The sequence below is a fragment of the Scatophagus argus genome, chromosome 23 (genome assembly GCF_020382885.2).
Source record: "Scatophagus argus isolate fScaArg1 chromosome 23, fScaArg1.pri, whole genome shotgun sequence".
Lineage (NCBI taxonomy): Eukaryota > Metazoa > Chordata > Actinopteri > Scatophagidae > Scatophagus > Scatophagus argus.
The window spans coordinates 136,179-147,897 of record NC_058515.1 but is presented as its reverse complement, the minus strand read 5'-3'; the positions used below and the strand labels follow the sequence as shown (position 1 = coordinate 147,897).

Genomic DNA, 11,719 nt, shown 5'->3' with positions numbered 1-11,719 from the left:
TATGTTTTCCTCAGTGTTCAAAAGCTGAATCTAAATAAATGAAATCTTGGAACATCAAAGCACTCAGGAACAGTGTGCCATGATATAAACCCATGACTCATCACTAGCTACCACTAAACCAGAAAACCTTTCTAACACTCGGTTAACATTGTGAAAAGTACTATTTTAACCGAAACCATGATCCTTTCCTTAAGCTAACCAAAGTGTAATCAAAACACATCTCCTTGTGTAAAGTCCAGTGTTTGACATGTTCATCCACCACAACCTCCTTCCCTGTTTGTACTTCCTAAAAGTCTTTGCCTCCCAACAGCACTTTGCTGCATGTTACTGCTGTCAGTTCTAAAAAACAAAAATGTAATAATTTAATGTCAGACTGCTCTTTGGGTCATTAATTTCACCTTGATCAGCAGTTATGATCTTCCGTTGAGTCACTCAACGGAAGATCATCAGATATTTGGATAGAGGAAAGAAGCTGCACCACGCCTTGACAAAAACAGGCAAAAATGAAGAGAACAGAAATGGGCTACTGTCATTAAATAAGGCAGTGAGGTTCATCATTTTAATGATGGGACAAATATGTAAAGGCACTATTTTCCGATTTGCAAAACATGCACAGTCAAGTGACTGATTTGATGCATATTTGTTGCGGCTATGACAAGGTTTGTCTTGTTTACACATGCAGGCTAACTCATGGCTTCTGCGCCTCAGTAAGTGATGTTAGTAGATCAAAATTCTGAAGACACCCAGGAGTTTTAAGAGGGACCCAAGAGGCTTCTGGAGAGCTTTTCAAGGTTCTGGGAAAGATCTGTGTGCATCATAAATTCCTTCTATTGAAATTATCCCAGTTAGACTAACATGTAATCAGAACATTTTTCTGATTGCAGTCTTTCAGTTCAAATGTGTCTAGTGCTAAAGGTGAATCTTTCAGAGGGTCAGTAGTAGTAATCTACCCAGACATATATATACATTACGTCACACTATCTAGCTCTAGGCGTGGTTCCACATTCGTTAGATCTTCAGTGTCTACCAATCACTAATTAGAAAGGCATGTAAGCTTTCTTCCAGTCTGCATTGCACTGAAGCATAGCCTTAATGGAAAGCTGGATGGATAGGCTTGACTGATTTACAGGGTATGACACAGGGAGAAACATTTTGATTCCTTGTTATAGCTTGTTACAGCCATTTTGAGCCTTCAGAATAAGACATCTTATTTGTGGAGCTAACATACTGGATATAATAATTCTCAAGTTGATACATATGTTATAAATACATTTGAAGAGCTATGGTACGAGCAGCAACCTATGCTTGCAGTGGGCTACATAAATGCATGTAACTAGAATTAGCAAAAAACAGGCATAAGAATCCTATTAAACTTTTTCACAGAAAACTACTGGACTGGTGCAAGAACATGGACTCTGTTCAAAGAAAGGGCCAGAGCCGCCTCTATTTTCGGAGGCGGCTGAGGTCCTTCAGCATCTGCAGAATGATGCTGAGGATGTTCTATGAGTCGGTGGTGTCCAGTGCCATCACATATGCTGTTGCCTGCTGGGGCAGCTGCCTGAGGGTGAGGGACACTAACAGACCCAACAGAGTCATTAAGAAGGCCAGCCATATTGTGAGAGAGGAACTAGACTCTCTGACAGTGGTGTCTGAAAGGAGGATGTTGTCCAAAATAAGGACTATACTGGACTTTCCCTCTCATCCTCTCCACAATGTGCTGATCAGCTACAGGAGCTCGTTCAGCAACAGACTCTTACTCCCATGGTGCACCACAGAGCGACACAGGAAATCATTCCTGCCTGTTGCCATCAAACTGTTAAACTCTGCACTGTGGCGACACACATACTTTTATATATACAATGTATATATGGTTTTATACATGTAAATACCTGTATTTTTAGTTTTATACTTATCTGTCGTTTATCCTATTTTTATGTCTTTCACTTTTCTTTCTTGGTCGGGAAAACTGCAAGTGCAATGTCTGTACGAAAAAGAATTTCCCTTTGGGGATAAATAAAGGAATTCTGATTCTGGTTCTGAAAACAAGCAGGGCTTAAAGCTGTCATCTTTGTATGTTCTTTATTTGTATTTTAGTTTTCTTCTGCTGAGATAAATAGTCAGCTAGTTAGATAGGGAAATTGCAGTTTCACTAGCCATCAGACCGAAACACATGCAGTAGGTAAGAAATAAATAGAAAAAAGAAAGTCATAACACATACAATAAACTAGAACAAAAAACTTACTACGGGCTAGACTAAAACTAGTGCATATACAGTAAACTGAAAACACACCAGTAGGCCTACAACGGATGTGACATTACAGTGATGAATAGACTATATATGGCATAGGACCCTATTTTAAACGTTAATAATACAGGAATTACTTATATGTAAATTGCATATGATTGCCGATTCACCGGTACATGCCCGTTTGCCCAGTGAAGATCGTTACAATGAAAACAAACGGTTGAGACAAATGAAGGAGGGGGGAAACACAGTGGTCCTCCAGCAGGATTAGGATACGCATCAAGGACAGACTGTGCATGTTAAGTAATTAAGGAAACACCACTGGGACGGTACGGGACGGTTTTACTCATGTCGTTCTTAAACATTCATTCATTTTGTTTTTCCGATATGCATGTCAAGAAAAAACCAACAAAAACATTAATTAAGGATAAATGCTAAAAGCTCGGAAGCAGTTCGGCGCACCGCTTCTAAGCACACAGTTAGCTAGAACTAGTCCAGAAGTTCTGTGAATTTTCCTTCAAAATAAAATGATCTTTATTTGAAAAAGTTCTCAACATTACCATTTTCAACATTCAATCGTTAAGCTATCTTTTCAATAACTTATGATACATATTTTTATTCGTTATTGTTTAATAATCTGTTTTCAACATCTGTTATAGTGCATCATCTAATCATTATGTTTTACATTCTGACTTACATTTACATAGTAATTCTTTTTCCCTGACAATAGACCAGCGAATTATATGGTCATGCCAATAAAGCAAATATGAATTTAATTGTAAAATAGCAGAGCCATCTATTGTGTCCATGTAGCACATAGGTAACCTGAAAACAGCAAGGCAGCCTCTAAAAAAAAAAAGCTTCCTGATTTTACTTTGAAACTCACAACCGGAACCCCAGCATCGCGTGTGTGAACTGACGGTAGAACCTATCAAATATTATCCCGTTCTCGTCAGTGTCTTTCCGAAATGCCGGGTACCCCCGGCTTCACAGGGCTAAAAACTAGCGACACTGTATTAGCTCTCATTCGCGAAATACATGTTGTAATTACCGGTTAGAAAATGAGTTTTTTAAATGTGACCTCGCGTTAAAGGATTAAACATCGGCACACTGCGTTTTTCTCTGTAATCATGGGGAAATTATTCTTCTCTGCAGCGCTCTGCGCTGCAACGGAATGGGAGCTGGATGAATTGAAAGTGGAACGTGGATACAGGCTGATGGGCAAGGAACAACATGAGGAATAGAAGCCTGCATTGACCTGATACAATGCTCAGCGCCAGCATGACCTACATAGCACAGAGCTTAATGGACGCTCCTTAGGACTTCTCTGCTGTATGGATTCACTAGACGTCTAGGAATTGACGTCCTCTTCAACCTTGCAACACACTAACAAGTGACCTTCATTATTTGCTGCTGTAAAACTATGCATAACAAGACACGTTAATGACTGAACAAAGAGAATCATCCACGCAGCCCATGTCCTATGCAAAATAAGGGAACAAGAAAAACACAGTGAAAAACATTGGGTGTTGGATGTATTGCTGACCTTTTGGTCTGAAGTCAGGAGGGAAACTAAAAGGAAAAATCAACCAAGCAGGTGGCCTGAGGCTTGTGGATACTACACTCTCCCTGCAGTTTTATCTCAGTGTCGTGCCAGCCAATACACCAGCTCTGCTCTTTGGATTAGTGTACAGCTCACGAGGACTGCAGTGAAGACAGATCAAAGGTCCAAATTAGAGCAGGTCTGAACGGTCTTTTCAAGCCAGATCAGCCTACAGATGCCTTATCTACTCGTAAGTGTGAGACTGTGTGGTTGTGATCAGTAATTATGCTGTGATCAGTAATAAACCCAAGAGCCAAGTAATAAAAACTGAAGTGCTTTGCAGGAAAAGTAAGATCCAGAAAGACTTTTTTGGCCGCCATCAACACAAACTGTTTCCATTATGCTTCTGAACTGTGGTCAGCCGTTACCTCTTCTAAGGCATACAGACGTGCCACCTCGGGTCATTGAGAACTTCATCCTGACTGGCTATCGATTCCCAAACTACAGCCTGAGGGATTGCTTACTATCAGCATTCAGGCCCACCAATGAAACAGGCAACTTCTGGACACACTTCCTCCCGGTTTTCATTTTTTCATACTATTTTGTGGAGGTATTTGGTTGGGAAGGTGCACCATATGGTGATGCTCCATTCTTCTATCCATTGTGGAACTACTTTATTGGGGTGTTCTGTCTGCTAATGGCTAGCAGCATGGCTCACTTGCTCAATTCAATGTCTCTGGTGGTTAGAGAAGTCTGCTTCTTCGTGGATTATGGCACAATCAGCGCCTACACGGTTGGCTCATCTTTAGCTTACTACTACTACATCCACCCTCGGGCAGGGATAGTTGAGACAGGAGGTCACAATGACTCCTATATGAACTTGGAATATGAACCTGCAGGGGCTTTTACAGCATCCTATGCAATCCCAGACTTCAGTGTGTTCTTTGAGACATTCTACATCCCATCTGCATGTGTTGTAGCCATCATTTGCGTCTTGTCTTGCTGCAATACGCGCCAGAGGTGGAGGAAGCATCGCTATGTCATCCGAACACTTGTTTTTCTCCTCCCATTCCTCGTTTCTTCCACCCCAGTCTTCTACCGCCTTCTCACCAGATCACCATATTCCAACATGTCCTCCTCCTTTGCTGCTTCCACCTCCACCCCCAGCTTCTTCTATCGTCACTGCCTCTGGTTGCTGGTATCAGCTGTTTTCAACATCAGCAAGTTGCCTGAGCGGCTAGCCCCGGGTCGCTTCGACATCTGGGGGCACAGCCACCAGTGGTTTCACTGTTGCACGTTTTTGTCCATCCTCGATGAACTCCACATGATCAAGGCTGAGATGAGGGCAATCTTGCTCAGCCCGACTCTGCTGCTGCCCCATGCTACCTTCTCCCACTTACCTGGACCTACCATAGCTTCCACCTACGGTGTGATGCTCCTCCTCCAGACCACCATCATCTCCATCATTATGTGGTTCTCCTGGCGTGCCAATTGCATCTACGGACCCCAGAGAGACCAGCTAGCAAAAGAACACCACAAGAAACACCTGAAATGTCATTGATTACGAAGACATTTTTTTAAATCTTCCTGACTGTGAAAGAAGATTTGCACATGCATATAGAGCCATACCACAAAGAGAAGCGCACAAGTAAAACAATATTTCCCTTTCAATTTCAAGTCTGTTGTATGTTCCAGGCCCTTTGAGAGCATTTTACAAGCTTTCATAGGGGAAAATTGGGGACAGCAAGAGATAAAAGGACTAAATTCTAAGCTCACCACAGGGTGGCTGTCTGGTTGTGGATATTGAAAGAACTTGCCAGTTCTCTCCCCCAAGCTGTTCCAGCATGTTCCAACAGGATGTCTGGTGATAATTACTACCTCTAGGGACAGCACACTTGAGGACAGAGAAAAGTGGTTGGTACCCAGGAGAACACAAGTTCCATATAACATCTGGGTAACATTTGACTTAAACATCAGTGTGACCATATGTGTATTCTTTTGTCAAATATTTCCCTGTTGCACTTCCCCTTCCTTGGACTGAAAATGCACCTTCCAACATTTTTCTGCTGTGGTTGAACCCATTGTTTCACACTGAATGACCTTCATTCACCATAGCGTCTCTTCCTCTAACTTACATGAACACTGACTCTTAGTCTCATTTCCTCTCCCTTGTCAAGTGACCCTTTTAGCAGGAAGTGCTGTGGCCTTGACAATGCAACAGAAATAGCCGAGGGCTCATTTCAGTCATACAGGAAAGCACTTTTAGGGGGATGGTGGAACTTGCCCTGTCATTAAGAAGCCATGCTTGCTTTTCATCTTGAAGGACGTGTAACATGGAGCATACAATGATGTCCCCCTGAAGTGTGCTGTTGCTTACTTAAATTTGAAATGTATTCACAGTGGAATAGAATGAATAGAGTACATTTGCTATGTGTATGATTTTCATTACACTGATGACGAGTACCCTATAGATTATTCACACACAACCAGAGTACTCTAGTTGAGATTAAATGTGATTTACATCCCATATTTTATAATCAGTACAAAAAGTGCACAGGATTTGTCTGGAGCACACTTTGTAGCTGCATATCTTTTTTTACTGATGGCTCATGTTAGTTGTTACATTGTTAGTTGTTAAAAAAAAAAAAAAAAAAAGATAATCAGACCGCCAGCTTAAAGGCCTGCATTGTGAACACGGATGAAATGAGGATGAAACCAGAGGCTGCTTTTAACAGATCCTTTTCATGTCATGTGATGTACAGCAACTTGTCAGGGCAAAAATATAGCAAGTTATAGTTGGACTAATTGCAATATTTTAGTTGTACTACATTATCAGGAACATCCTAGATAGATAAATAGCTAGAAACAGCTGACAGATCAGTTTAGTTGTTCATTTAGCAGTTTGCCTTTCATAAAGTATCATTACATTTGAGTCACAGAGTTAAGCCTCCATTTTTGTGAAAAATATACACCTAACAACACTGTTTCGAGTTTATGCCCATAATCTTCAATAACTCAAGTACAGCGTCCTTGAAATCCCCCAAAGATTTTCCACTTAATCTTTAGCAGACAATTATCTGGACATTCTGGTGAACGGGATTAAATGTCTGCATTTTCAAAAATCACTGGTTATATTTCATTTCAGAAGAGTGGAGTATAATGGTAATTAGAGGCCCTTAAACCGGAGTTCACCATGTAGATTCAATGCCTACATTAGCGTTAACGTTAGCATCTCTTAATCCTACTTTTCAAGGCAATGTTTAGCTTTATTGTTAGCAACTAGTTCTATTTTTTAAGGACCATATCCTGTCGTTACTCCTCTTTTTTTTTAAAGAATTTTGCAATACGACTCAAATCTAACTGGCCCCATTTTGTTGTGTAAAACTGAAAACTTTCTCTCTGCTAACTGTCTGTCATGTTTGTAGTAGACATGTAATTTAGGAAAAGAGACACGGGAGTGTAACAGATGTGTCACATTAGCCTGATGGATAAAAAGATGCAAAAATATAGCCTTTTAGAGCAGAACTTTATAATATCCAGACCCAAAAGAAAACAGTTATAACTGCCTGACACATACTTATGTGAATGATAGACATTCATAGATTTGTTTAGTTTGACAGCAGGCATTTTTAGTTCTCCCAGTCACATTTAGTTGCAGGTTCAGATCTTTTCAGTAAACTCTGTATTTTTGTCTTCAATAAAAAAAATCCTTGTGTCCAAGACCCCACCTGCTGAAGTATCCATGAACAAGACATGTAGTGCTGCAGTGAACCCGAGCCTGAGGCAAGATGAGGCAAGAGAAAATAAGTTCGACAGACAATTATAAAAAAAACAATTCCTTTATTTTGAGTTAATTTGCACACTGAAATAGGGTTAATTTGCACATTGACCATAGCTGTCAGTGCCCCATAGAATAATAATTGTGTTCTTAAAAGTGTGTCTTCTCTGTCTTCATGCTATTCTGTTATGAGTTTAGTGAGTTTGTCCTGTCTCAGAGTTGCATCTTAAATTGTAAGCTCTTTCTTGTACGTCACACTACATGTAGATAACTCATGTTGGTCACTGTCTAATTTTAGAAATGTTGTGATTACCATTGTATTAATTCAACTCATGTCTATACATTTACTTGTGTGTTGATGTATTCACTTACACAAGAGAAAATCGATTAGAGCTGTTAATCATATACGACACTGGAATGAGTACATGAGAAACATGTTGAGACGTTGTGATAATCATGCTGTTATGATGCACTTTAAAGCTTCTTTAAAGCTCCTCAAAATATTCCTTTAAGGATCAACCCCACAATACTGTATTATTTCAGCACGTCAGCTTCAGGTAGTGCTATCTAATAAATAGTGGGAGATTCTTCAGATAACGATGTTGAGATAATGTTTCTACCTCAATAGAACATTGCAGTCACTCTTCTGTCAGAAGAACCATTGTTGATACTGATTTTGTCCTCTCACCCTTCTAGATAGTTGATGCCGAATCTACCAGTGTTAAAGCAGTGTTCAGTATGTGAATGTCAGACTTACAGACTACCTTATCTTACTTAGTGAAGCTCAGGGGTGACTGAAGAACGACACTAATACTTTATTAACACATGCATTATGCATGAATTACTAGCTGTGGCATATAATTATAGAATCCGCCTGTTAATGCTGAATAAGCGAAATCTCGTTCTCCATTATGTTAACTGATGTAATAGATAGCACTAATGTGAATGATTTAAGGTTTATTGAATAAATTATGCAGACAACCCTTATCATCCTGGCAGTTTTATTTATTTTATGGTGTGGAGATAATCATGGGTGTCAGTTGGTCTGAAGTGCCTCTAGATTTTAGCCAAAATGTAAATTATTTTTGTTTGTTTAGTTACACTGGCGTCATTTATCATGGTTAGTGAATATCTCAACAACTATGAGGTATGTGCTATAGGCTTAGACTGCTGGGGGATCTCCCATGATGCACTGAGCTCTCGCTTCCTCTTCCTTCCTCCTGCTTGAAACCTATTGCGATTACTACTGTTTAGTCAAAATTTATTTTAATTCTATTACTACTCTGTACAGCTGCTACCATTATTATTGGTACCACTATTGTTATCATAATCACCATAGTACCTTCTGTATGCTTCATCATTATCATTATCTATAGTTCCAATACTTCTGGTATTATTGCTGTTGCTACGCATCTCTGCTTGTGTGCTCCTTCTCTCATGCCCCCCCCCCTCTCTCTCTCTCTGTCTGTCTGTCAGTCTCTCTCTCTCAACCCAACCGGTCAAGGCAGATGGTTACCCATCTAGAGCCGGGGCCTGCTCCAAGGTTTCGGTCTTCTAAAAGGCAGTTTTTCCTTGTCACTGTGACTAAGTACTAAGTACTAAGCTCAAGGGGGAATGTTGGGTTCTCTGTATTACAAAATTTAATTAAAGAATTTGGTCTCAACCTGCTTTAATTGGAAAGTGTCATGAGAAAACTGAATTGGAACTGAATTGAACTGAATTTTTATCTGGTGCCACCAGCGGGTCAAAATTTGAACTTGTTAAGAGTCATAGTTACCACTTTGAACAGTGAGGTCCAAGTCTGTGTTTGCATTTATACTTTGCAATTATAAGGTAAGACTCAATGGATATTTATAGATTATATAGAATATTTTGTTTCTTTTAAACTTAATATGTTTGCTTGCAGTAAGACTTTAAAAATAACATGTCATGTGGGATATGAAATTCATATAAAATTCAAATAATACAAGAATAAACTGGGCTGTATTTTTGATGTCTGGGCAACATTTTCTGGAGTTAGGGGAAACTCATGACCTCAGTTTTTCTAAAAATACTGCTGGCTGCACTGTATGCAGTAGCTGTGAACCATGCTAACATTAACATTCAGAACAACACACCTGAGGTTTGCAATGAAAGTTAAACAATTTGTGAATTACATGTATTTGCTTTGTAAAAATGAGATGAAAAGACTGATATTAGTCTCATGTCTATGTGTCTGTGTTAGATCAGCATAAAGACTGGAAGCAAGGAGAAACAGCTAACCTGGCTCTGTCCAAAGTTAAAAAAAACAAAGCACCTGTGAACACCTTAGTGACTGTGTGCAGCTTTCTGAAATGTCATCACAGTGAGGTTGTGACATCTATTACCATCCTACCTGCAGAAACCAAAATCTCTGCACTCTGAAGCACCCTGTGTTTGTCTGGAAATCCACACTATAGCTGTAGACGTTTCACATGCTGGGCAGATAAATTATCTGTTGTTACTCAAAGAAGTAGTTTCAGCTTTTAACTTTACTTAAAATTACAAGTTATTCTTACATTTGCACCTATGTACAGACTAAATACAGTGTGCTGATTGGAGATAGAAATAGGTGTATTGCCCAATTCTGGACAGAACCAGGCTAGCTGTTTCTCCCTTCTTCCAGTCTTTATGTTAAGCTAGGCTAAACAAGTCCTGATTTAACTGAATGCAGAAACATGAGACTGATAATGATCTTCTCATAGTTCATTTCTCATGAACCAAAGAAAATAAGAGCAATGCTTCCACTGTTGTTCTGTTTCATCAGAAAGTTCATCCAAGACGAACTTGACAGGCTGAGTCAGGTTTCCTTGAATGTTTTTTTTTTTTGTGTAATGAGCAACAGCTGCTCAGAGTTGCTAGCATGGCTACAGACTTTCAGACTTGGACTTAAATGGCTAAGTAGATTGAAGTCTCTGCTTGGATAATTCAGTGTTTTCAAATGAGTTCTGTCCTACTGATTTGCAAGTCCTTTCCCCTGTCAGCTTTACATGTCTTCCTGTGAGAGTGGCATAAGCTATGTGCACATGCTTTAGTTGTGCTGGACCACATGTATGGAAAGCACGTGCAGCTGGCTTTTTATGTCAAACTCACCTCCTCCCCCACACCAGCTTTTACAAGCACTCTGTTTCTCCATGTGACATCATGAGCTACAGACAAATGGCCGGTGAAATATGGCCATGAGAAAGTCCTCCTCAAGTACAGCAGAGCTTCTGTGAAATCAGTGGTCTTAAATACACCCATCATTTTTCAGAGACTACGGAAAGTAATTTCTAATTAATGAGACAGACAGATAGATAGATACTTTATTGATTTATTTAAAATTCAAAAGGGCAGGATGAAGGTTTCTTGCTCTGATTTCAGTGTGGCAGCCTGCCAGAGCATTGCACCAATCAGAATATATGCTTCATACATTCAAATTTGACTTGAGGGGTTCTTCAAGTTGTTGTATTAAGCTGAACACTGTATTTAGAGTTACAGAAATACAACAGTGCTGGTCATATTACAAGCATATATGTGATCTCTCTCATCAAAAGCTGGTTCAGCTGGTTCACTGAGAACAAAACAGAAAATGTACAAATGTACAAAGGCAGTTGAGCCAACACAAACCTTTCATTTCTCCTGGCTTTGTCAACTTGATTTCTGACAGTTCTTTGAAAGTAATCCAGGAGCAGTGGCAGCAGGATACAAACAATCTGGTGCACATGAAAAAAGGAAAGCATTCCGGGGGGGGGGAATCACATTTTATTCGATTTTTCAGATGCTTTCAGACAAAGGGAATTGAATATAAAACAGAATAACAAAAATGTGTTTTTGTCTGTCTGAAAGTGCACAGAGTCATAAACATCTTTCAGTTAAGACGATCACATATTAAGTTACTAAGGCCGTCATCACATTGGCAGTTTGGAATGTCTGAAGAACATTGTTTTCTTTACAGTAATCAGAGTAAGGAAGCAGAAAAGATGATGAGACAACATGACTTAAAAGCGAAGGTTTGACAGTGAATAAAAGCGACGGCCTGAAGAGGGTAAGTGATGAAAACAGTGATGTCATAGTACCAGACAGAAGAGTAACCACAATAATATTCAGTCAGTCAAGTTCTTTATGATTTAGAGGTTAATCACAACCAATAACC

At 39.7% G+C, this 11,719-nt stretch overlaps 1 protein-coding gene across 1 annotated transcript; it reads left to right on the top strand.

The window, feature by feature from the left end:
- The first annotated feature begins 3,135 nt into the window (after positions 1 to 3,135).
- On the top strand, positions 3,136 to 8,163 carry paqr9 (progestin and adipoQ receptor family member 9). The gene has a single exon (XM_046381567.1). The coding sequence runs from the start codon at positions 4,189 to 4,191 to the stop codon at positions 5,347 to 5,349; it is 1,161 nt and encodes a 386-aa protein (XP_046237523.1). The 5' UTR covers positions 3,136 to 4,188; the 3' UTR covers positions 5,350 to 8,163.
- The last annotated feature ends 3,556 nt before the right edge of the window (positions 8,164 to 11,719 follow it).

Coding starts and splice junctions, on each gene's coding strand:
- paqr9 (XM_046381567.1), top strand. CDS start 4,189: ATGCTTCTGAACTGTGGTCAGCCGTTACCTCTTCTAAGGCATACAGAC.